General features: G+C 36.7%; 1 protein-coding gene across 1 annotated transcript in view; it reads left to right on the top strand.

Annotated features, from left to right (window-relative positions):
- The first annotated feature begins 2,801 nt into the window (after nt 1-2,801).
- Nucleotides 2,802-27,066, top strand: part of TBC1D22A (TBC1 domain family member 22A) — a 148,001-nt gene continuing 123,736 nt past the window's right edge. Inside the window, exons 1-4 of the mRNA XM_088533244.1 lie at nt 2,802-2,969; nt 4,399-4,455; nt 6,423-6,763; nt 7,277-7,453. Coding sequence (XP_088389370.1) covers nt 2,908-2,969; nt 4,399-4,455; nt 6,423-6,763; nt 7,277-7,453 — 637 coding nt within the window. The 5' untranslated portion in view covers nt 2,802-2,907. The remainder of the gene's footprint in view (nt 2,970-4,398; nt 4,456-6,422; nt 6,764-7,276; nt 7,454-27,066) is intronic.

The raw sequence follows: 27,066 nt of genomic DNA on the forward strand, positions 1-27,066 counted from the left end.
CAAAAATGACGTTTCTCCCTCTAGTACACCAGAGAAGTGACTTTTTCTCTCCCTCCCTTGCACCAATATGCTCCTCCCGCATGTTGCCTGCATGTCGTGCACACCTCCCTTCTTCACTGCACAGAAAGTGCTGGTGTGAGTATGTGATTTACTGGACTGTATCTAACCTCTTTCAATCTACCTAGTGACTATCCCTCTCTTAAAACATCCCTTTGTTCTTTCATTTATGGTTCTACATGACTACTTTTCCCATTTATCTTGCCTTGCCCTTGTGTCCTTTTGTAACAAGGTACTGTGCCCTCCGAGATTGTTGTCTTCTCTAGTATAACTGGCTCTGTTTCTACTTTCCTTTTTGCACAGAATGCTGTTCTTGGGCTTGTTTGCTCAGCAACCTCACTCCCTTTTTCAATTTCCTCTTAAAGAGCTAATTCTCCCCTGATAGTTACAATAAAGAAGGTATCTAATAATGGTCAAGTAGAAGGGCATTTACACTGATAAACGGTAATGCTTCAGTATGGAAGTGACTCATTTCAATTCTTTTTTTTTCTTTTCTTACTGGTCGAAGCAATCAAATACACACAGCGTGTTGTTATCTCTTGGAATAAGTCACTTGAAACCACACCTTACAGTTTGGTCTGCGTTATACAGAGTTGCTGACGTAGTGATATAAGCATGAGAAAACACACTCCCTCGCTTACACAGCTTTATCAGTAAATCTTTCTGGCATGAACATAGTTAAGTTATCATGGTAGTGCTTTGTCAGCTTAATTTTATTCAGAATCACTCTATGCTTTCCCATATGTCATCAGGAAAGCTTCTTTTTCAACATACACTGCACCTCCACAGAAAAGTCTCCTTGTATATGTAAATATATCAGCTATACCAGCTCCTAAACATTGACAGATCTCACCCTGAAATATAATAAAGAGCTTAACTGCACATTTTACTCCTGAGGTGGGGCCAAAAATTTAAAAAGGAACACTGCTTAAATACAAGTTCAGACTTCTGGGTAATGTATAGTTGTGAGCTTGCCTTCTTACAGTTCTTATATTCTTTTCAAGGACATATTCTTTGCGGTCATATCACCTTAAGTGATAGACAATAACGGTAAATACACTGCCTGATGGGGTCTTGAAAGGTTTCTCCTCCATATTTTCTCCATCTCCAGAGCTGTGACAACACATGTCAGAGATAAAAACACAGGATAAGAAAAAGAAATATAAAAGTGAATGAAAACCAAATAAAAACAGTGTCCTTTTCTTTTTGAAAGTCAGTGACAGAGAGGGCACAGTCCAACTCTGAAGTACTTCAGTCCCAGGAAGGGTCTAGACTGGCAGAAACTCTTCACAGCAACCCTGACAAAGAATTTGTCAAGATGTACTTCCCAATCTTCACTGTACCATTGTAGCTGCACTTAAAGGTTGGTATTACCTGGACTACTCACTAAAAAAAAAAAAAAAAATCCGTGCAACAGTTCCGAGTTTCCAGTGTAAAATTCTGTACCATACTGAAAATTTAGGTTCATCTAAAGATAGACTCGATATAATGAAAATTAAACAATAGTGTGAACATTGTGCTGACTTGACTATGTAATTCAATAAATCCTCTGCTTTTAAAACAGGAAGGTCCACGTGGCTGCACTGGATTTACGCAAAAGTTAAGTGGCTTTGTCTCAGAATTCACGTCAAGTTTTACAATGAGCACAGATGGCCAAGGCTTAAATCAAAGGACAAAAATATAGTCTCTACAATGATATTATAGTTAATGATAGAACGTGTCTTTTATGTATTCATCACTGTTTTTATTTGACTGACACAATCAAAAGTAGTTCTTTGTACATTGACAGCAATAGGTCTAATTTAAATTTAACAAGCCAAGACCAAACAACAATTCATTTGTGAGTGTACAGGTTTAATTTTTACCTTACCTAATGGGTGTACTTCAGACTTCATTACACTTGAGGCCCCAATGTGTTATGAAATGTTAATATTTTCATAATCTGTAAAAGTGATCCTAGTTAAAGGACACAAATAGAGAAGTGGATACTACCCATAAGATATCCATATACAGGGAGCATTGAAATTCCTGGGATGTAAAACCTTCACTCGTGGAACACGATATTAAAGATGTCCTCAAGAAACAGGCTTCAGTTTTGTCAGTTCTTAGACTCTAATTGCCAAGTCCCAAAAGAGCCTGAAAACTTCACTCACTATTTTTTATTCTTAGTAAGAGACTTGGTATTGAAAATACAGCAAAATGGGCAAGAATTGTGTTACAAAACTGGTGTCACCCCACACACCAACCTGGGGTTAACTGCGCCAGACTATCCACGGGCACTGCCACACAAACTGAGGCTAGCATTAGGGTGCAACAAAAAATCCCTCTGCAAAACAACATTTAGTCTCTTATAAACCCTACTCCAAAGCGTAACGTAGAGAGGGGTCTGCTCAGTTTGCAGAGACGTGGATGCCTACGGACCAGTATTGCCGAGATAATTAAAGAGCTCTTCCATCTTGCGCCACATCAAACAAGCAAAGAGCAGGGACACAACCCCAAGCCGATATATGGAGCACTTCACGGCCGCTAAGGTCGGCAGCGCCGCCGGATGCAACAAGGGGCGGAGCCGCCGCCGCCTTTACGGGAAAGGCGGTCCCCGCCCCGCCCCGCCTCCCTCCGCGGCGGCCGCTAACCGCCAGTGGGCGGGCACAACGCACCCGGCAGTACGAGCACTTCTGGTTGGCTGGCTTCGCGTGGCCGCGTCGCTGGGCGAATGAGGAGCGCGGTTGTTGCCTAGCCCCAAGATGGCGGCGCGCTGTGGCGTCGCGGTGTACGGCGGTGGCGGGGAGTGAGCGCGGGTGCCGCGGGCCGCGCTGCGCCGCCGGGCGCGGGGATGAGGTGACGGCCGCCATGGCGAGCGACACGGGCAGGAAGCAGTTCTGGAAGCGGAGCGGCGCGAAGGTGCCGGGCAGGTGAGCGGGGGTCGCGCGCCGGGGACGCGGCGCTCCTGCGCGTAGCCGGGAGGCGCGGGGGGCCTTGCCCTGCCAGCTCCGGCGTCTCGGAAACTGCGGGGACAGCAGCTTGCGCAGGTGGAAAAGTTGTCGGGGTCAATGGGCGCTGCTGAGTGAGGCCTTCAGGAGGCTCCGGAAAGTCCTGCGCGAGGGATGGCGGAGCGGCCGGGGAACGACGTGCCGCGCTGGAGCCCAGGCCGGAGCGAAAGAGTAACCAGAAACTGGTCTCCTAACGGAAGAGCAAAAACCGCAGCTGCTCTGCTGTGCTGTCCCCCGGCTTCTCCGTGTAGTCAGGGTTCCACATGTGCACTGTTTTGCAAGTGAGTTATGTGCCGGTGCTATTAGGCAAAGCTTGAGAAAACTGAGGAGTTTCCAAGTGACAGATGGAGAGTGATGGCCCTTGAGTGGCTCCACTGCCGCTTTTCCGTGCAGAGCGACCAAAGCCTCTTCCCTGGTTCGTACTTAGTCATGAGCAAAAACAGCTCCGTTACAGCAAACTGTGCACAAACTTGGAAAAATGTTTCAAGATGGTGGGGATAATTAGTAACTTAAAGAAATAAGAAGTGTTGTTTCTAAGAGGCTCTGAAAAATGCCCAAAGACACTTGACAGCGGAGGCCGTTCAGTCCCATGGGCAGACTGGCAGCGGATGGACTCCTTGGCTTGTATGGGATTGCGTGCTGGCAAAGGGACCACAAACCTCAGTCACCTCTGTGGTTAGTTTGGAACTGTCAGTAATGCCACTTTAATGTAAATCTCTTTTTAAGATTTATTGTGGCTGCAATTTTTGGGCTTGGTTCCATCTCAGTTTGCAAAGATTGGATTAGTTTATTTTAGGCTCTTGAGATTGGTTTTGCATTATCGCCAAGGTCATGCTTGTTTATTTATGTTTGGTTTTAGTACAGGTTTTAGTGGACCTTATAGAATTGCACGTGACTTGCTTCTGTTGCAATAAGAGAGACTTATGCCAATGAATTGTATTGTTGTTTTGTTTCCAACATAACATGTGTTTTTATAATGCTGAGATTGTAGTAAATTAATCTGTAATTACAAGCTTAGTTATTTCAAAGTGCTTTTTGAGATATTCCTGTGACTTATGTTCTCTAAAACACCATGTTTTGTATACTGTGTCTCTTTTTGTTATTATTATTATTATTATTTAATTTCCTAGCCTTATGCTTTAATAACTGATAGGAACTGAACTATTAGATTGAGCCAAAAGGTTAAATATTTACAGTTAGGTATTTGAGTTTTATTTCTCCAAGTGATAAGTGAAGAAGTGATAAATCAGAAACAGGAAAAGGTTCAAAAGCAGTGTGGATTCTTATTGTGGAGTTAACTATGTTCTTGTTGTAATTATTTTTGTGATAACTTGCTTTCTTTTCCCTTTAGTATCCAACATGTGTATGGAGCTCAACATCCACCTTTTGATCCATTGTTACATGGAAGGTAAGTTACCATAATATTCAAATAACCATGGTAATTTGTATATCCTCTCTCTATCCTTCTCTCCTCCTTTTCTTCCCTGTTGCCTAAAAAGCTATTGTTAATCTTCCCTTTCCAGTGGTTGTGAGGAGCTTGACTTCTCTGTTCCAACTTCTGGTTTGTGACTTCCTGATTCTTATTTATTGAGGGTAGCAAATCAGCTGTTCAGTGTTTTTGCTGACAGAGTTTTTTGAATGTTTGTTGTCTGCTTGCAGTGCCCTATACATTAAAATTAACATTTACCATACAAATTTAATTTAGCAGATAAAGTGTACGCTTTAGGCGTAAGATGTTTTTTTCAATGCATCTCCCTGCTGATGGGCTCCTTATTTCTTTTTCTATTCTTAAAAGAAAGCCATTAAGAATCAGTCCTGAAGTGATTCTGATTATGTATCATTTTGAGGCAAATATAAGCATTTTGTTGGCAAGCGAGAAGGTTATAGGTTATAAGAGAGATTTTGAAGTAAGTTAAGAGCGTATTGTCTCAAATTATGATTATTGGATATCAAAACATATGTGAAAATATCAAAATTACACTGAAAATCATTAATAGCGAAATTATTTTTCATGCTAAAAACATACAATTAATACAACTGAACAATTTTAATCTCCTTACTGCTGTGATATCTAGCAAAATGAAGTACAGCATTCTGACAGCTTCTCCTTTTTAAAGTTTTGCTTTTTTTTTTTTTTTTTCTCCTTTTGAAAAACGTTTGGTATAACTTTGTAAAGAATAAAGTTGTTTCTGACTTGCTGGTACATTTCATAGCTCACACTACTGTTAAAACGACGCTGAAAGAGAATTTGGGGAAAATTGTACAGCTGGCAAGTAAATAAAGACAGTGAGGAAAAGCAAAGTTAGAAGGAAAAGTATTAGCTTGGAGGTGGTAATTCCGGTAGAGTTTTTTAGGGCCTGATTTGCAAAGTTGCAGGAAACGTGAAATGTCCAATTAAACTGAGAGACCCAGTAACAAAAACTGGAGCCTCATTGCTTGAAATGATGGCAGGAGAAAAGCTTACTGTTTTTATGATAATGACAGCTTAGGGAAAGAGGTGGCTGTTGTAGGACCCCTTGAGAAAGCAAGTCTCAGGAACATGCAACAGTAACATTTCTAACTTTGTATCAGGACCTTGTAAAAACTTTGTTTCTGAGGTCTCTGCCAATGATGTTTCCTGCTCTCTTATTTTAACGGAAAAAGATAGTGGGAGAAAAGAAGGGCTAACCATAAAGGATGATTGAGTGAATGGCAGTTTGTTGTGTTTTATTTTTATTTATTTATAATGGAGGCTGATTCAGCTTGTTGCCTTATTTAGCTGAAGACTGAAAGGAGATGTGAGAGCTTTGTATTACTGTAAAAGAGGATGAGTGCCAAACTAAGGAGGATTGCTTGGTTCATCTATTCATACACTGCATCTTGTTAGAGGGACACAAAGTTCTGAGCTTGTCAGAGTACATTTAACCTAGTAACTGGGAGAAATATGCTGATTCTAAGAAGAATAAAGTTCTGAAGCAGATTCTTGATAGGATGTCTGAGTGGGGAGAAATGGTAGATTTAATGAGTTATGAAATGGAACTCAGAGTGTGACAGCAACTGTATTACGTAATTTCTTGTAGCGACTTGGGGCTAGGCTTGATGATTTACACACCAATTGCTCTGAAAGACCTGGAACGTTTATAGGAGTTCATGAAATAAAAAAACAAAAATGTGTGTTTTTTATCTTAAATTATTCAAATAATATTATTTTATTTGACTTTTTTCATTTTCTACTATATGCTATTTTTGTTGTGGTTGGAAGCAGGAGCAATATGCATGGAAAGAGCTGAGTAGTTGCTGCTTACCGAGTGTTAAACCCAGATTTCTGGTTATTTAGCGTATCCTCATATGTCTCTTGCTCCATTACCAGTTCTTTCTTTCTTTCTTTTTGAATAGCTTGATAAAAACAGGTTCAAAACCACCTACTACTCCAGTGAAACTAAAGAAAGTCAGCACCTTCCAAGAATTTGAAAGTAATACAAGTGATGCTTGGGATCTTGGGGATGATGATGATGAACTCTTAGCAATAGCTGCTGAAAACTTAAATACTGAAGTGGTCATGGAAACAGCTCACAAAGTAATTCAGAATCACAGCAAATTACAAGAACAGCATAAGTTGCAGGAGGAACAGCTACAGGAAGAAAAACAAGTAGAATCTTCAGAAGTGTCTTCAGTTGCCTATGTTGATAACAGGCTTGTTAAATCAGTCAGTGAAGGCCATACATCAAGTTCATCAGGTATGTTAAAAATGAAAGAGATGTTGAAAATCCAATTAGGATTATATTTTCCTTTAGGGGATTAACCCATTCCTAACATTTTCTTAATACCAGAAGAAAATATTGATCATAAAAATAATTTGAGGGAGATGCTGCATGTAATACTGAGTTTTGAATTATCTCAGTGAAAAATGCCTGGGGAAAAAAAAAACATTCTCAGTTTTAACATATCTTTGTTTTAGGAATTAAGTTGTACTATTGAACATATTTTAATCAAAATATATGCAGTTTAGAGTAGTTTTAAAATATTTGTACAGTTGTGGGAAACTTGCAATGCTTCTCAAACAAATATTGCAAATGTTAGTCAAATACACATGTTGCTCCTGCTATTCCTTTGTCATTTGAAGTTCAAAATGTGAGATTTTTTTTTCTCCAAAATGTAATTATATGTAACTTCACTGAATCAGAATAAACTCAAGTTATTAGTAGCCTCCTTACTGCCCGTGGCTAACCTGTGCTGCTTTTTCCCTTCAGATAATGCTAGTGAAAATTCTTCCATGCAGAGATCACAGTCCTTTCCACAAACTTCCACACCTCCCTTGGCAAGTGGAGTGGATCACAGCACCTCAGTTACTTCTGCATTAACTGAAAGAGAAGCATCCCGATTAGACAAATTTAAGCAGCTACTGGCTGGCCCTAACACAAATCTTGGTGAGTATCTATGAATCATCTAAGGCCTGAGTTGCACCCACATAAGTCTGTTGTCTCTTTCAAAACTTGTTTGAAATACTGTTTTGCCTGAAGATTTGGTTAAAATATAATTCCTTTGACATTTAGTTTACTTTGTAAAAGAAGGGCAAAATATACCTGATTGCTTTATTTATGCTTGCAGTATGCAATTTGCATATTATTAATGCAAATGCATCTTATTAATGAGTGCTTTGTTTGACCTAGCCATTGCATGTTCTGTCATTTCTCACATTAGTTCTTTCTATTGGTCTAACCGGTGGAGAAAAAACAAAGCAGAATTAGCTGAGTTCAGTGTTATTGTCTGGGAATGGAACAGTGTGCAGTGGAAGTTTTATGCTTATAAAAATGAATGCAAAAATGATTAGGCATTGGAGTATTACTGCCTGTCTGCACAGTGATTAGTCTTCATGTTCAGGAACTCTTACAGGAGTTAGGTGTAATCTGAATGCTGACAGTATGTTTGTGTGAAAGCAACTTTATTGTCAGAAAGCAGACTGTTCCTTTTGTAGATATGTTTTAACTGCTGAAAGCTAAATATAAGTATTGAGCTGATAATTTATGGATTAAAATGGCTCCCGGAGTATGAAAAATGAGCCCTGCACTGTTTGGCTGCTCTTAGGGCTCAGTGCTGAAGTTACAGCTGCTTCTTTTGAGAGGCTATCACAGCATCAAGTGGTTTTGCAGCCCAAGTGTGAATCTGGAGAGCCTAGGAATAGCAACTGAATTTGGATAAATCATTCGCTCACTTAAAAGTAGGAATTTATGTCAAGATAATTAATAAACAAGATGGCTTCGAGTTACACCGTTCTGAAAGATATCTACAGGAAACGCCTGTGGAAGGAAGTAGAAACCTGCGTGTGTGTAGTTCTTGAAGTGATTGACACTTCTTCCTGGTAGTTGTCATGGAACTTCTTCAATGCAATGACACTGGTGACTTTTTTTTTTTTTGTGTGTGTGTGTGTTTTCTTTGGAAACACTACTTCTATATAGCTACACCAGATTTAGTGTGAATTATAGGACATTCTGATAAAATGGAATTCTGAATAAAATGAGTTGTTAAAAACTCCGTGTTTCATATAGGCTTTATTATAAACAAAGATCACTTTTGCTTTCTTTGTGATCTGACAGATGTTATCAGCTGATGTTAAAATTCAAAATTAAAGCTAGTTTTTTTTAATTATTTTTTGAGCAAGGTGTTCTCATAGTAGAAGCTTTCTTACAAAAATTCAGAGCTAAAATAAGTTTAAACCTGTCCATTTGACTTTTAATACCTTATTAGATAGAAATACTTTACTACCCAGTAAATTTAAAGAAAAAGGTATAATGTTTTGTAATGGAGAAAAGGAAAAATAGCACTGTTCTTAGAACTCCAACTTCTTGTTGAAGTACTTGCCACAAAGTAATGCCTTTTCTATAACTACTCAGTGATTCTCTTGCTATCTAATCTTAAATTAGGGCAGGATTTGAGGCCTTCTGTGAATAATAATTTTAAGTCTATTTTTAAATTTTTGATGCATGTGCTTTGACTTTTGGCCTTAGCTAGGATATTTCTAAAAGCATTTCCTAGCAAGGATATAATGATATATCCTTGGCATATTTTATATGATCTTTCTTAGTTTAAAATGAACTATTTTTGGCCCACAAATGCTCTATGATCAGATCATCATAAAGCTATGCTTGATGGTTATGCATGGGCAAGATATTGATGTGTGTGAAGGTGAGATACAAGTGTGAATGTATGTTTATGGGCATATTTGCACACACAGACATTCATATGCACATAGTTACATACATATGTATATATGCATATGACCATATATACAGCTCCTTTGTGATCTTTTATAAAGGGCTTTTCATTTTAAATAATATTAACAGTCTGGGAAATAATAATTTTTTGTTCTGGAAAATGCTGAAAATGAGTTAAGGTGTAGCTAGATACCAGGCTCCAAGACAAGATATGTAGTGAGTAGGAAGGTAACAGGCAGCTGTTCCTTTTTGTGTGCGTATGTGTCTTGTGCTCTGGTGTGTGGGGGCGTCTCTGTTTTGTGGTGCCTCCATGGATGGTTGGGTTCTGTTTGTCACAATGGTCAGAATCAGCGGGCAGTCAGCTTGAAGCAAAAATTTCTGATCATTTCTGGATCTTATATAGTCATGTTGGCTGTGCTTGTCAAGTCATAGAAGTACCAGCATCAGAGCATTTCTGTTCACTTTGTTTTCTTGAGATACATTTCCATATTATAGAAAGAGACTATGCGACAGGTCCTTCCAGAGCAATATAAAAAATAATAAGCTGTGAAACTGAAAGAATGACATGCATATTTTTAACTCGAAGCTTTTCTCAAATCGGGAAAAATCATCGTAGACTAAGAACACAGAGTAGTACAACTGACCTTGAAATCCTTCCAGTCACACTTGAATAATTGCCAGACAATATGTTGTAAAATGCAGTTTCATTTTTTATGTCAGCTAGAAAGGCTGAAAGAGTATGTTCTCTTTCATCAGGAAGCTTAGGAGTTTTCAAAGAGATGGACTATGCACATAAACTGAGAGGTGCAGATCGTTAGCAGACTTCAATGGCAAAAACAGATTTTTGGGTCTGACTTTGGTCCGCAGGTTGGATATTGTGATGCTGTAGAAAAAAGTGGATTCCATTACGCCCACTAATTACACAGTGAATGAAATAATATACAAAAATAGATTGTGGTTAGGATTTGAACCCTCTGGTAGTTATTAGGTAAGTGTGCAGTAACAGCACCATTCAAGTTTCTGTGTATAGTTTTATCTAGTAGATGCTTATGCACACAAATGGTTATGAGCATGGGACACACTTTGAGGTGTGAAAAAAGAAAGAACATGAGCTAGAAAAGGAAGAAGAAAGCCTAGGACTGTCAGTGATTGATACATCCTTTTCTGTGCTCATCTGAATGTAACTGTTAGAAATAAAAGAAATTAATTTGTTTACTTATTTCTTGCCTGTTAATAAAGTGCCTATGTCTGTGGCTCAAAAGTGCCTGTGACTGATTTTTTTAATATATATTTTGTACAGTTGAACTAATAAACTCACTCTTGTAATTTCTAATTGCTTTTGTAGTTGTTTTGATTCCTCCCCTAAGTCTTCCTAATCCACTTTTCGACTCTGTCCTGCAGGCATCTTGTTGTTTGCATGCTAAGTAGATGCAAATAATATGTCTTATTTCCTGTTAGCACTTTGTATTTGTCTATTGCTATGCAGTTATTGCCTCTTGTGTAAATGGGAAAGGGCAATGTAGTGTGGGTATAAAGAGTAGGTAGCTCTATGGAAAAAACAAGCAAAGAAGGAAAACAAATTCCCAATTTCAATAGATATGATACTTCTGGATATGATTCATGCTGCAGGAGAGAAGTGTTCAAAAACCCTACCAATAAACCTCCAAGTATTAGTATAAAGCGAAGAATGGGAAGATAATCTCGTAAAATTATAAAAAGAAATTTGCTGTGCGAGTTGAATCTTGTTGTAGCAGGAAATGTGCCCTGGTAGAAAAGACCTGATACAAGAAGCAGCGTTAGTTAGAGAGAGATTTGCGGCCAGTCCACGTCGAGCAGGTCGTATTGAAGTGCATTGGATGCAGATTCAGGAAGAAGGATCTCTGTGGAGACTGCGAAACAGGGCTGGTTGGTGGAGAGCTCCCGAGGAGGTTGTAGGGCCTGCGTCGCGAGGCTGCCGAGCGTGGCCACGCGCTGGCGGCTTCGGGCTTGTTCTTGCCGTGCAGTGACTTCCGTGTAGCTGTGCAGCAGCGTTGCAGGCCGTGGCTCTCCTGGCGTTACTGACCAGAGAGGGGCTCTTGCTTGGTTGTTTTCCAGGATTTTTTGCAAGGTTGCTCTAAAGTGGGGAACAAGACTTCAACAAAAGAGCATTGGGAAGCTAAGTCTTTTTTTTTTAAGTTATGATTATTATTAACAGGTTTACATATAGAGGAGACTCTACGCCTGTCTTATTTCCAATTTTGGAAAGTTTGGTTCTATAAAATTTGTTGGATGTGTGTCTTTAAGTAGTCTTATACTAGGTTTTAGAGTGGTGTTTGCAACATGTCTTTTAATATATTCTGTTGTTTTAAATCTCAAAATGACTTTTCTTTCACAATGTATTCCTGTCTGAAAAAGGAAATAGTTTTTTTTTTTTAGAATACTACCTCGCTATAAGTAATAGTGCTATAAACACAGACATGAAAATGGTTAATTGTACTAATTTTAAGTTACTAATATTGATGTATCCTATATTCACTGTAAGGAGTTCTGTCTCTAGCTTTTTTCAAACTGTAATGCATTTTTACTAATTCAAACAAAACCGCTGAAATGAAAACTTCTCTTTATACAGAGCACCATGACCCTCTGACTGTGATCCTCTTCCAGCCAGTCATTTATTGTTGCAGTAGCTGACAGTGTGAAGATTTGCAGAACATATAAAGAATAGCTGAATCTTTGATTAATCTGATGAAGAATTAATGCCTTATTTCATGGGAATTTTGTCAAAGGGTGTAATCTCAGATTATGTTATAACAGTAGCTAGTTGCTTCCTTATACTGTAGTAAAAGAATTTGAATGGCTGTCTAGATGGGAGGAAAATTAGTAGATATATCTTCTTTACACCACAGTGGTCATCTCTTATTGAAGCCATTTCAAAAGCAGGTATTCCACTTGTTTACACGTTCTAAGATCTATATTAAACCTGAGTGAACACAGTAATTATTCCTTTATTTTATGGATCATAATCGATAAGAGCTCTCTGTTATGTCCTTTAAAACTTTTTGTCAAACTGAGGTTATTGAGAAGTTTCAGTAACTTTGCAAAATATATTAATTGAAATGAGTTTGATTAATTTTGTTCCTAGTCTTATTATCTTTAATTTCTCTGCGCTGAACTCGCAGCCATTTATCTCTCTCCGTTCGTGGTCCTTCCATGTCATTTAGCATTTTATTGCCCCCTGCAGTTTTGAATCATCTGTAATTGATCACCTTAGTGCTTTTTCTTCCTCCAGTTTTTTTGATATATAGTATATAGTGAACAAAATGTGTCCTAGCACTGCTGCTTGTGACAGGTCACTAATCATATCTATCTTTTCAAACTGTTATCAGCCAGAGTTGTATCCTCTGATTCCTGTTCTAGTCAGTTTATCTGCAAAACATGCTTGCATGTGCTATTAATGCTCAAGACTAATAAAAGTCAGTAGTTTATCAATAGACTTTAGACCATCTTTCTTCTTTTTCTAATTAAAAATCTTTCAAAAGAAATTTGTTAAATATCCTTAAACACTTTGTTATGTTGATTGCTTTTTGCAGGATTCGTGTTTCGTCTTCCTGTTTTCCACAGTTTGGTCTCCGAACTTGTAGATTTAAACAATATTCTGATTTATTCTGATTGTGGCTTTTCAGGGATATATCACTTTATAAATAATGTTTTTTCGTTGTTTTAATTGGATAATGTATTGAAATAATTATTGAAAGGTATTTTTACATAGTTAATCTCAAAATATTTCTCTTTTGTCAAGATATTTGTATAGTTATCATAATCATCATTGTATTACATGATACGTGTTGACATAGTAAGACGTTATGTTCCCATTCTGATGAGCTCGTCAGATTGTCATTGCTTTTTACTGACAATTTCATTTTGACCACTAGTGATCCCTTTTCCTTTACTATGGAAAGAGTCCTTAACTTTCTTACCTTTTCCTGTCCTATTGCACTCTATCGTCATTGTACCAAAACTGAACCAAAACCAGAACACAAAAACCAACCAAAAAAAATCCTAAACTTCTCCATTTTCCCCCCACTTCTTTTACCAAGTCTGCTGTCTTGCCCGTGTTTACGCTGAGTGGCAGCTGAGTGTCTTGGACTACCTGTTGCTACTTTCTGTGCGCCTTGATTTGATTGCGTCTGTGTGTGTTGGCAATGCTGCTTTACTGAACAGGTACCATTTTGGGGCTATAGTGATTTAGCTTGAAAAGCTAAAAGCTATTTTAACTCATAGTTCAGGACTCCCAACCATGATAACCTACTCAAAATATATTTGATTGTTGCAAGACTGCTTTCTTTGGTCTCATAGTCTTGCTTTAAGTAAATGGCCGAATTCATGGCCGAATATAGTGCCACTTATATAGACAGTTTCTGTATCTCTTTATTTTTAACTTCTTTTCTAAGTGGTAGATAGTTTATAGGAAAGCCATTAAAACAAAATGGAAAATAGACTGTGTTGTCTCAGCAAATTACAGTTGGTTGTTTTCCTCTTTGTCTCTATAATTAAAATATCCCTTTTCTTACATTTTCTTGCAATTTAAGATTTATTATTTATTTACTTTTTACTTTTTTTATTTATACTTTTTATTTATGGGGTTTATTTACTTATTTATTAATTTCACTTTCATAAGCCTAGCTTTGAATTCATAGGGAGGTGGTGATCCAAGAGGGTAATTTCAGCTTGTTAAGAAGATTCCATGGGAAATTCTCTGCCTAATTTTGATTTTCTGTATTCTTTACAGCTGTGGAGTTTACTAACAACTTTCCTCTTACATAGCAGAAGATATCGAGGGATGTCATAAAAAGGAAGGATCACTATGTTTGTTAAATGGAAAATAGTGCTGATTTGCATTTTTTTTTTTTTTTTTTTTTTAGTAGGGGAAGTTCTCTAGAGCTATGTCTTGTGAATTAAATAACTGCATGAATTTTGTAGCTTGGTTGTGCATCCAGACATCTATTTATAAATCTTGACTATTTCATTTATGTCTGTCTTTTACTATAATTTAGCTATGAAAAACAAAAAATAATTTAATAAGAAACAAATCCAACAGTAATGGTATGTTCCCTTCATCTAGTAGAATGATAAATCTTAGTTGTATAAAAGTCAAAGAAAAACATTAAAAAAACCCCAAACATGTTTCATGTTGCCATTCACAACACATGAATGTCAAAAGTGTTTTTGAATAGGATATTAGATAGCTCACTAGGCATGCTGAGTTACTTTAAGGAATATTTCAAGATTAAAAAGTTACCAAAACATAACTATGTTATGTTTTGAAAACTACTAGCAGTTAGATTGTATTTTTGAATGTAGATATTGCAACAATGTTTCTTAAATCTGTTTGTTTAATTTGTAAGATTATTTTCTTGGTAGTACAAAGCTTTAATAATACAATAAATAACTTTATGCCACAGTTACCTGTTCTGAATCCATATGTTACATTTTATAATTAAAAGGAGGTTAAAACAAAAGAGAATGACATATACAGGTCCAGATTTAGCTGTATTACCTATCTGTTCATTTAAAAAAAAAAAAAAAAGAAAACAAAAGCAAAACAAAACAAAAAAACCTGTCTTATTCATGATTCCATGATAGCACAGATCTCCATATTTTGTTCTCTAAACAGATCAAGAAGTTCTTAGGCTTGGGTAGAGAGATAGAGAAATGGACCTTTTTTTTAAAAAAAAAATTGTGTCTACCATAATAATTGTCCTATTCACTATTTTGATAACGAACATTACTGCCCTTACTTGTTGCAATTCTTTCCTAGTGGTTTTATTAATCTTACTTTGGATTTTATTTTCCTGATCTTCTATTCACATGCTATTTCTTACCTTCTAATATCACCCTCATCTGCTTCTGCTTAGCCTGTTGTTGTGTGACAGAGCAGACCAGGCCCACTTGCCTGTTCATTCCTAAAGAAGGTCCTGAAAAGGGTCTTACCCTTTCTTTACAACACGATAGTGGACTTTATTTTCTGCTTTCTGCATGCATTCAGAATAACTCTTTGTTCCATGGAAAAGATTAAGGGCAGTGTTTGCTTGGAAAAAAAATTAATGAAGCACCTAACAGTGCTATTATTCATTTTGGAAACCAGTTGCTGTGGTTGCCATAGTAATAACAAGCCCCTTATTAAAGCTATTTTCTATAAGTGCTGCCTGCAATATAACAAGCTGTTGGGGGAGCTGCAGTTCTGTGAATCTGTGCTCTTGGTAGAATTTTTCATCTATGTGTAGTTAAATTATCCGAGGATTTTATGTTATAGAAGTATAAAACGTAAATCTAGTTTATCTGATCTATTGTGTAGTTGTTCATGCAGACCATCACTTCACATGGTGATTTACAGTAATCTCAATGAAATAACAGCTGTAATGAAAATGAGTAATGCATATAGAGAAATTTTGAACTCCTTCAATGTTTCTAGCATAATGATTTTATACTTTATTTGTAACTGAAGAATGATGAGCTTGTAGTTCCGAGAAAAATACTTGTAGGCTTGATGGTTTCCTCTAGTTGGTTTAGGTATAATGGGTAACAGCTCTTGGGGTTAGGAAGCTGGTGAATTAATGGCGTGTTTCCTTGGCGGAATCCTTTGTGAAACATTTCTAGAATGTAATGAATCTTTACATCCATTGCAATTAAAGGATAGGGTTTTCAAATTTCTTTTAGAGTAATTGCTTTAAACATTTTCTTCTTCAGAGAAGAAAGATATAACTCAATGTATTGCAGTAAGCCAAATAAAATTATTTTTCTTCCCAAATTAAATGAATTATCTCAATATGAGGAAATTACATACAACTTTGTCCTTTCAGAGTTAGACATACGAACCTGTCAGTGCTTTCTGCAAAAATTAAATATTTTTTCCTAAGGAGAATTAGCAACTGGCTAGTGTTAGCAAATAGCGATTTTTTTTGACCTAAAATTCACAGGGGGAGATAAATATTTTGATACTTCCTGGTCACAGAATTATGTAAAAACAGAACAACTTAAAGAAAGAGTAATAACTGGGTTTTGTAGTGTTGCTTCTGAAAATATCCTGTCAAACAGAGGCAGAGTTTAGAGGCAGGGTTTTACAGCTACTGCTCTAAGATCTGGCTTATTCCATAACTGAGCTAGTAGGATGAACTTACTTCTGAACCTATTATTTTGGCAAATAAAAAGATCTGTTTATAATATTTTATAACTTCTTATTTTCAAATAATTTATAATAGGATACTTTTTTATTCTGCAATTTTGAGAAAGTATTAGTTATATTGAAGCAATGGCAAAATTTTAATTGAAAACCTGTGCCTGATTTCTAGGTGGCATTAAAACTGCTCTGTAGAAATCCATGCAGGGTGGCCTGTTCTCCAGCTCATAACTAGGACAGCTGATTCCTTGGGAAATCTACCAAGGAAGAGACTTAGTGTAATGACAGTAAATTGAAATTATTCTTCGACTAGGGAAAATGTAACATTTCAACTAATAACAAATAGGTTCAGTGCTTAATTAGGTATTAAATTGAGGACAAGCTACAAATGAAAGTGCAAGTACTTGGTTAAGGATGGGTTTCTTTTATTGCTTTGATTTAAAGGATTGACAATTATGAGGTACATGTCTATAGACAAAAAAAAAATTGGCATGACAGCAGTTTCCAAGTTTGAGAGCTCCATCTTCACATCAGTATTTCTATATTGCTGCATCCTAAGCAGTTAGAAAATAATAAACATACTGTGTGGTTGGAGGCTGTTTGTCTCCTGTACAGTGGAATTAGGGTAACTTCAGATTTGTTTAGTATTTGTTCCCACTTCCAGAGTTCCAGTCCAGTGAGTGCAACAAAAACCAAGAGTGAAGAGAGAATGATTACTTCAAGAGAAGTTCATGTTTGTTTGGAAGAACAAATAAAATTAAGTGTATTTGTAAAACATTAGCCATTCCCACAGCTGTAGTAAAAACTATAGAAATTATAGAGGAAGCCTTTAGTTAACTGAAGTTCTTGTCTTCCCTCTTTCCCTCCTACCATCCTGTTGCACTGCATCCCATTTTTCTGGACAAAATTGGTAGTATTACTAACTAGATTTTTTTTTTCCTTTTAAGAAACTGCTCAAGGGAAAAAGAATCTAGTTGTATTTGACCAGGAGTTACAGAACAGTTGTTCCTTTCAAACGGGTTTTACTGAATAAAACTGGACGTTTGTATTCATTCTTTGCTTAATCATTAGGGATGATGGAAGAGTAGAAAATCCAGAATTTGAACACACCCTGCACCCAGACTCTTTGCTTTGACTCCTGGGAGCTTTTCTGCATTTGATGCTATATAGACAATTTTTGTGGCTGTTTCCTTTTGTATTCTATTGGTTTTCTTGCTTAAGATGGCTTGGAATCAGTCTAGGTTGCTTGCTGAGACTAGGCTGTGGTTGGAGAAAGACTCCAACATTTTGTCTTGTTGGAAATTGTTTGATCAGAAGAAGTTTGTACACTGAACATTAATGTAAGTAATGTATGTTTTACATTAAGGACTATATAATAGTTCTCTTGTATGTTGTTGAAGCCTTTCTCTGTGTCAATATTCTTAATTCTTTTAAAATACCATAGAAAAGCTTACTCATTTGCACTGATGTAAACACAATTGCATTTTTAGTCATAGTATTACATAGGTCTGTTACATACTGCAAACCTTTAAGACTGGATTTTTTTTTTAAAGTACTTTAATAGTGATGCGTCATGTTCACCTAAACACTTTGAGCTTTTAGTTTGGTTACAGCAGTCTAACGTGAATGACCCACAGAAGGGAACACTGATGTAATGCTCTGTGAGACTAGATTCCCTCTTTGATGAGGGACATTAGGGCTTAAAATTGCTACCAATTATCAGTTTCATTTGCCAGTGCATACTTGTTTTTATCACTTTTTTTTTTTTAAAAAAAACTTTGTTAAAACTTTCAAAACAGTGGACAAAAATCTTGTATTTTAGCAACAACAAAATTCAGATCTGGGAACCTCAGTCTATTACAAATTTGATTTCTTGCATTCAATGTTAACTTCTACAATAAGGATTTTATAGTAGGGGCCATTTTTTGTTAGTGGGCCGTTGTCAACGTGCATTTTGCAGTTTGTACCTGGTAATTTTTTGCCTGAATTTCTGTTCACAGAATGCAAAATATACGGTACTGAGTGTCCTTTGAGGCTTTATGTATAGCTGTCTTATGTCTAAGGAACTTCCTTGTGGCCTCCCTCTCTGATCTTTGTCAGTACTTGTGTCCTGAAATGGCTGGATGGCAAGCTGGTTAAATAATAGAGTGTCAGAGTGTCTCCAAAGTAATTAAATTGAGGGGAAAAATAGAAAAAGTGAAAACATTTTAGGATGAAGAACTCTTGAATTCTATTTTCATCGCTTTTGGAAAGTGATCCAAAACTGGATTTATGGGATCGGATGGCAACTAATGTTGCTTGCGTGTAAATTCACAGAGAATTTCCTTTGAGAGCAGGAGAAACCCTTTTAACTTCCTCAACCTCCACAGTGACAAGTTGGACTGGTGGGTAACTTGGCTACTTAAGAGCTTTTTAGTTGCTGTATTTGAAAATTTTATCTTCTTTTATGAAAAGAATTAATTTCAGGTCTTTCACATGAAATCCAGGGGGAAGAAATGTAGATACTGGCATGCCATGTGATCTTTCAAGCTATTCATTTGTATGTTAGAGAAATTCTGCCTTTTCACCCCTTTTCTTAGTGATGTTAACAGTCATGTATTGCACCTTTCTTAAAAATCGAAGGAACGGCACCAAAAAAAGCTTCTCTCTTCATTTGTATGTATAAGTCTAAGCAATTCTTGTTATTAGTAGCAATGCTTTTGAGTTTAATACCACATTTTGTTTGAAGAGTTGTAGAAAGTATCTAATAGTTCCATTGAAGTTCAGTATGAAGTGGATATTTAAACCTCCACACGCACAAAGCCTAACAAGAATCAAAGTCAATCTAATCATCACTACAGGCACTTTCCTCAGGTTCTTTTGAATCTTCAGGTTTACCATTGTGTGAGAGGCTCCAGACTGCCTTATTTAAGATGAGTTGATAGAAAGTATGACTTACTGAGGAAAACTGTGCCAGTAAAAGGCTCTAAATACATTGCTGTTTAAGTGATGCCTATGGTATTAAAGGACTTAAAGCAAAGTAAGGCTGATCTTTTAGCTATAACTCCACTACTCTCCTGTGTTTTGTGCTAAAAGTTGTGTTTGTGTGAGTGTTCTGGTACAAGACAAGCTGCTATTTTAGAAATTTTAATAATGGAGTTTTGCCCTTTTCCTGTGAGGCATTTTTTCCTTTGCCATGTTTTTTTTTTTTTTTTTTTTTTTTATGGCATGTTTCTGCGATGCCTGGTCTATTCCAGCTGAGTAGACTCCAGCTCTATTCTGGCAATCTCTAGCTCTAGATAAATGTTTGAGGAGTAAAGGAGAAGTTGAATGGAAATAACTAATAAGATGATTCATTTTTTTCAACTAGGGAAGTTCAGATGTTGCATCAGAGTAGCGAGTCTTCACATCAGTGTCTTCATGTAGAAGTGCAGCGCACCTCAGGGAGCCGCGGGGTGCGGGAGCCTTGGAAGCTGTTGGCAGGGGTGGCGTAACTGGCTGCGCTATCGCAAGTCATGGAGCTGAGACCCAGGGCCACCAGGGAGCATTAACGGGGCTGCGGGAGCCTGGTTTTCCTCTCCGTCAGGATTCGGATTAACGGGCAGTTCCCATGGAACTGCCTGGCTGCTGGTATACGATGTACAGCCGACTTCAGGCACGCTTGGGCCGTTCAAAAGCTGTGTCACAAATTGAAGGCTGATTTTATTATTATAATTTTTTCTCCCTAGTATGGCTTTGTTATCATTTGGTATTACTAAGTGTTCTTAGCATCAACAATAAATCCCATCTGAAAAGCACTGTTGTGCTTGCATGTATCTTTGATAAGATACAGATGTAATGCATGTATTTTGTGAGTGTTATTAGAGCCTTGCTTCACTAGAAGATTTACATGCCCATTTAAAATGGTGCTGTACACACATGCTTCGTTTGTTCTTGCCTCTCGTGTCCCTGGAAGCACCTTGAGTGTGTGTGAGGGACAGCCTGGAGCTCTCCTGCTTTGCCATCCTTGCTGGCAGGGAAGGGCAGGTTCTTGGCAGCCGTTCTGGTGGAGTCGCAGCAGCAGAGCGTGCTGTGCAGGACAGCCACCCTGGGCAAAGCTCGAGCAGTCTCCTTTGGGGACAACAGTCACGGAGACTTGCTACTACACCTGATAGAAATTACTGGCCTCTTTCAGTTATCACTTGTGCTATTTGTCACTGGCAAATGCTTGTTGAACCCACTGTAGTGGAAAATTAAGACCAAATTATATATGATTTTCAGTGTAGTCCGAGTTTCTGGAATTATGGAGGATATAGGGCAGCAGTCAATGTCTGTGGAAAAAGTGTAATTATCAGGTACTCGGTGCTAATGGCTGTGTGTGACTTAACTCTCAAATGTGCAATCATCTGCCTGTCCAACTGTTTCCATACTGAAAGCACATACAATATGACTTATAAAAGCAAAGCAAAAGGAAAGCCTTGAGAAAATCCAAAGAATCTTACATGACCTAAAAATAAAGGAGGTATTAAATGCAAGAAGACATCCTCCAAAAAGTAAAGGTCTGTGTTTTTGTTCGTTTGTTTGTTTGTTTTTTAGAGAAAGCATTTGAGAGAGAGTTTACAAAAGATATGAAAACTAGAGTAATTATTTCTCTCAAATTATCAGGAGTGGGAGCATCGCCAAAGATTCTGTAGGGCCAACATACAATGCAGATATAAAAAGTGCATCAAAGAAGATAAGGCTGTGGGAGACAAACTTTTTAAATTTGTGTTCGGTAGTTCAGTATGGAAGAATGCGAGGAGCCCAGAATCCTCATGCGTTAGGATGGGGAACGTTATGGAGAACCGGTCAGAGGGTCTGTGTCAAACGAAAGTTTTTTATTGTGAAACTTGGGGACAAGGAATGCAATTACTAGGGCTACATTCAGCTGGATTTCAGCTAGAAATTATTAGAGGGGAAAAAGGCAGCACAAAACTGCTGTGCTGCTCCAAGTCATTGATCAACCTTCATCTTGAATATTGTGCACAATTCTCACCCCTGTTTCAGAAAGACTATAGAGAAAAAAAGTTAGAAAAAGATGAAGATGTGGAAAAATTTCTCTACAGGACTGGCTAAGTAGTCTAGGATTCTTAAGCACGGCAGAGAGAGAACAAACTCACAAATGGACTTACAAATAGTGAATGATTTGCAGAGAGTAGGGGGCAGTTTTTCAGTCTTTCTTTCAATTCAAGAAGCAGAAATATATAGGTAATATGACTGGCTTCAAAAGGTTTTCTTCATACAGTATCAAATATTTATTATGTAGTTCCTTTTTCACAGGATGAAGTGGCTGCTAAAAGTTTATATGGATTCAAAGGCTGAGGTATGTGAGGAAAATCCTATGAGGAGCTGTTAAATACGAAAATGCTTCTTCTGCCTGTTTGACAAATGGCTGGAGGCTGGGAGTTACCAGCATCTTCTCTATTTTTCTGCATTTTTTTCACCTATTTCTGAGAAAAGACAAAAATTACAAATTCCTGCTGTTTTAGATATCAGGGAAAACAAAAGATCTGTATAACACCGCATATCAACAACCTTTTCTTAATTAAATCTCATAAAATATTGGCTGTGATATCAATGATATTGAAAAAAATGGGGGTGTAATTATGCCTTTTTGATGCATTCTTTTAAAAATTGACTGCAAATCAGATGCCCTTCCTCAGAGAAAGGGAGCAATGTAAATGGAAGACACTTCATTAAATTTTGTTTACTTGCAGCAAATCAGTGAGCGTGAAGTCAAAGGTGAATGAATAGTCTGTTTCCTCTTCACGTAATGTTTTGTGTATTCTGTTTTTTCTGACTCGATCCTTACCCTTTTTCCACTTGAGATGGAAATAAGCAGTGTTTTAAACACCTTATTTTGAAGCTGTATGTAAACAGGTTTATTTTTGAAGTTCAGACTTATTTACTCTACAATGAAAATCAGTTGAGGATGATTCCTTGGAAATCATTTCAGTAATACTTTGTTCTTGATGTAGATTTTTTTACTCTCCTGTGCTTAAGTTTTCTTTTATAAAGAGCAAGCCTTTGAAACCCAGCTTTGTGGAATGTGCATCGTATTTGGAACTGCACAACAATTGAGACTATACCCAATTAAAGGAAATCTATCTTAAGTGCAGAATATTGTAAAAAAATGTAAACTTGCCTAAAGCCAATATTATTTATTTTTAATGTCAAGAAACCTTAGTTCATTGATGCCTGTAAATAGCTGTTTAGTTTTAGCCTAGAGGTGAAGGTTTCATTTGATCTACACTCTTTGATGTCAAAACTGTCCTTGCTGCCTCCTGCACGCAGGAGGAAAGTCCATCTGCATCAGAGTGTTGGAAAGTTTTGCTAGAACAAGCTATATTCACATTCGTTTGCCTGGTGACTATATTCAGTACTGAGTGAACTACTGAAGAATAGTCTCTGTTCTGGATAATTTGTCCCTGACTTCATAATCTATTCTGGTAGTAAACTTGCCTTTTTTTTTTCCCCCCCTTTACACATATGGATACTTTTGAGAGGTTTATACTGAAGATATGTTTGTGCATGGATTCCTATTTAGGTGGAAGTCACGGAGGGGGCAATGTCAGTAATGTGACTGAAAACAGTATTCAAGGGAATATAGAGCAAGAATGAAGCCACAAGCAAAAATGTTATTGCTTAAAGTAACAAAAGTACTTTGAGTTGCAGCTTATTTTCTCTTTGCTGTATATACTCTCCTTATTGCATAGTTTGTAAATGATGTGCTTTTGTCCTAGTAGTAAGGACTTTTAACTTTAGCAAAACATTTGTAGTTAAAAAGTCATAAATAAATGCATAAGATCTGTTTCCTCTCAGCTAGACAACCAGTGGCACAAACAGATTAAAAAGGTAATTCATAAGGTAGCATAAATACAGTGTCATGGCTAGTGGAATAGTAGGATGCACAGCTAGGATGTCTATTAGGGAACTAGCTGTTTCGCTTCTCAAAATGTAAAGAATTTGGTTTTAAGTTTCTTCTCTAGGCCAAATATCATGACTCTGGTGATGATAAAGCTAATGTTTTAATACCACTTTAAAATATCTTACTTCTGGTATTTTTCTGTACTTTATTCTGTTGACCACTACCTTCATAACCTGTACAAAGTCCTGGAATGCAAACCCCTTGCCAGTAAAGAGCAATTTCTCAAGGACAAGTAGTTCACTCTAAGCAATCATGCTTTTTTTTTTTCTTTATTTTTTTTAAGAAATCATTTTATTTTGTTTGAAGCTATCCTTGGTGCAGCCTGTTCCTGGCCAGCTGTGGTCAGCACCTCAGACTTGCCGTGTGCCCTCATGCCAGATTTGTTGCACACTTTCTTGGATCTTGCATATTCTTGGTTTTTTACAGAATCCACTGGTGTGTTTTTCACTGTTCCAGAAATTCCTTACTGCTTTAATTTTAGAAATGCTTTTCACTCCTCAGTATATCACAAACCAATCTCCCTGGCTTTACTGTCAATATATCTCTGTGCCCAAACCTAAATTTTGATCTTGAACAGGCAACTTTCAATGATGTTTCCTATTTAGTGATAGTGAAATTCAGATGCTGCTTCTTACAAAATTCCTTTGCCCTTTCCTGTTGAATCTCTCATGTTTTCAGTGATAGCGTGCTGATAGTGAAATTGTACAAATGTGTGATATGGAGTTCAATTTAAAGTTCATCTTGTCTCTTAGTGTTTATAGTCTCTACAAGTTCTGCTTTCGCTGTTTCTTTAATGTGTTGGTTCACACCAATTCCTAGAATATCCTCTACTGCTGTAATTGTTCGTTTACCCGTGCTGTGTTCTTCCAATGCACATAAAATACTTGAGGAAAGAAGATTTCTGCTTAGGCAAAAGTAGATTCCTTGGAGCTGTGTATATGAGCACGCTTCCTCCAGCAGGCATATTTACTGTTCAGAACTACCATAAACCTTGTAACTGTTTCTTGGAGGCTAATGAGGATTCTTTATTTTTTGTATACTTGTTATGGTAATAATGTGTAGTTTAAATAAAACAGGGAAGTAGAGAGATGTCTTTTTTGGACTGTCCTTGAATAGAGTCAGATTATACCCTAATAAGTGTAAACCTATTCATGTTTTGATTTCAGTGTTTTGAAATCATTATTTTGCATTAACTTTTGCTTTAAATTAAAGCTTCAGTACACTTACTGGCACTTGAATTTGAAATCATTCCTCATTGTCAGGTTAATAGAAATTAATCTGTTTGTTTTGGACACATTGCATGGAAGTGATTTAAAGTGGCTCCTTGGCCAGTTTCAACAGTTTTGTGAAAAGTAATGTAACACTTGTAGTAACTACTGAAATGCAAAAAACATACAGACTATCTGCTCTGCTAGTCATATTGCTGTCTTAATAAAGTCAATGTTTATCAAATACCGATCTGATAAGTATGATAACAATGCTGAAAATTAAACTTTTTATTCATCACCCAAAGATTTAATGAGCAGAGAAGTATATGTAACTATAAAGATATCTTCTGTTCAGAAATTCAGAGAAACCGCTCCCATGAATTTCCTCTTGTGAAATATATCGCAATTATTAAGTGCAAACTTTGAGGAAGTTGCATAGTCAATTTTTTCTGCCAAATTGTAATTGTACAATGTTATTTTTTTCTTTAAAATCTTGTATAGAGTGGTTTTTTTCCATACTAATTCAAGCTAAATCAGTTTTAAGTAGGCATCTCCACTATTTATGGAGTGTTTCAAAGTTTGATGCTGTAGATATGTGGGGAAAATGAGCTTTTTAGATTCATTTAAAAACTTGTGGATTTCCACAGAAATAAACTAATCATGAGCATTTCACTCTGAAGTGCAAGCAGTGGGTTGCACAGAGCAAAGGGAAGTTACAGCTGGGAGATGACGGAGCCATTTGCCACCAACATGTGATTTCCTCTTTCAGAAAACTTTGGAAATTAAACTTTTGACCTTTGTGAATGAACTAACGATTCAAAATAGTATATACAAGTGTATTTTGGATGGAAGTGTGTGTGATGGGATGAGTTTATTCTTTAGCAATTGCTATGCATCATTATTTAAATAAAAAAAAACTCTGAAAGGATTTTTTTTTTTTTTTTTTAATCTAAGACAAGACCTAAGGAAACTTTTTGCAGAATAGATGAGGGAAGAGCAGGGATGTTTGAATTAGCAGCTGATGATTCAGCTATCTGTGAATCCTGAATAGATTCTGTTGATTAGTAAGATTAAACGTCTGGATAAAGACTCAGTTTCCAGTGTGACACAGAGAAATCTGATGTACCTGTGTCCTCAAGTGAGAAAGTGACCTCTTTGATGAGGGGCCTGCACAGGACACCCAAGCGAGGTGAGCAGAGCGAGTCCCTTGGTGGCTGCCAGGTTTAGCCAAGAGTTGCTTGAGTATTTAATGTTTTATACAGGTGTAGGCTTAAAAATTGTAGGCTTTATTAAGCCTTTTTAATTGCTTTTTGTAATTTAAGGGTTAATCATCAGATCTTTATTGTGAGGTCAGGAGTCTGATGAAGTAAAGATAGTAAGGACACACTTCAATGACACACTCTTTCCAAATATTAATAGTATGTTCTTTAATTTGATTGTCCCGTATTGAAGCAAGAATGCTTTAAAATTTTTGTAATACTAGACTTCATTGGTAAATCTGCCTTCCGAAAGACTGAGCTTTGTTAGTTTAATTTTTAAGTTACATATGTAGTAAAAACCTAATCATTTGCTATTTTGTATGATTTGTTTCTAGATACTAGATATCTCAAGTATCAAGATAGTTGATTTGCAATATTTGTTAACTGGTATATATTATTTAAACATTAATTCATTTTATTACACTTAAGGAGTTGAATGGTTGTCTTTAATCTTTTTCTGGTGTTTATTTGATGTCAAATGTACATTGTACATTTGACCTAAGAATGACTGAGTTGAAAGCATAATTTTTATATTTTGACTATTTTGGTTTCATATAGGAAGTATGGATTTTTAAAGTCTAGAATTTGATTAGGAAACTTGTCTTTTTTTTTTTTTTGGTATAATCTTTCCAGAAGATCCAGTTAGATTTTTCATATGTAAAGTTCTAATAGACCTGTAGCTATGCCTAGTTTCTAACGTTTTTGGAGACCTTTAGGTGTAAATGTGTATTTTACAGTAGATCTAAGAGAGGTGCAAGAAGGGAGCTAAAAATCACCAGAAATACGCAGTGGTTGTAAAAAGATGTTAAGTAGGTGAGTGCTTTTTAGCTTGGAGATGAGATAACTGAGAAGAGAAATGAGAGATGTATAAAATGATGAATGATGTGAGAAGTGTGAAAAGGGATTTCTTGCAGTGAATAAATAGTAGGAAATAAGTCAGACTTCCCTGCCAGTCTGACATTAAAAGGAAGGATTTTTGCTTAACACATAATAAAGTTGTGGAGTTCTTTGCCATGAGATGTTGTGAATGTCACAAATGTGAATGGGTTCAAACACCATTAGACAAGTTCAGGAAAGATGAGTCTCTTAGTGACCATTAAATTCAGTAGTGCAGATACTATTCTGTGTCTAAGGAATCTTTAAATTTTAGGTTACCAGAAATCAAATAAGTCACTTCATACTTGACCTATTCTTCCCATTAGTATTTGGTATTCTAGTAAGAATTCTCTTTTTTTTTTTTTTTTTTGTTTCAATTTTTCCTTCATGTCAATGTGTTCTAA

Source organism: Tinamus guttatus, unplaced genomic scaffold (assembly GCF_059628265.1).
Source record: "Tinamus guttatus ecotype Peru unplaced genomic scaffold, ASM5962826v1 Tinamus_guttatus_pri_ptg000489l, whole genome shotgun sequence".
Classification (NCBI taxonomy): domain Eukaryota; kingdom Metazoa; phylum Chordata; class Aves; order Tinamiformes; family Tinamidae; genus Tinamus; species Tinamus guttatus.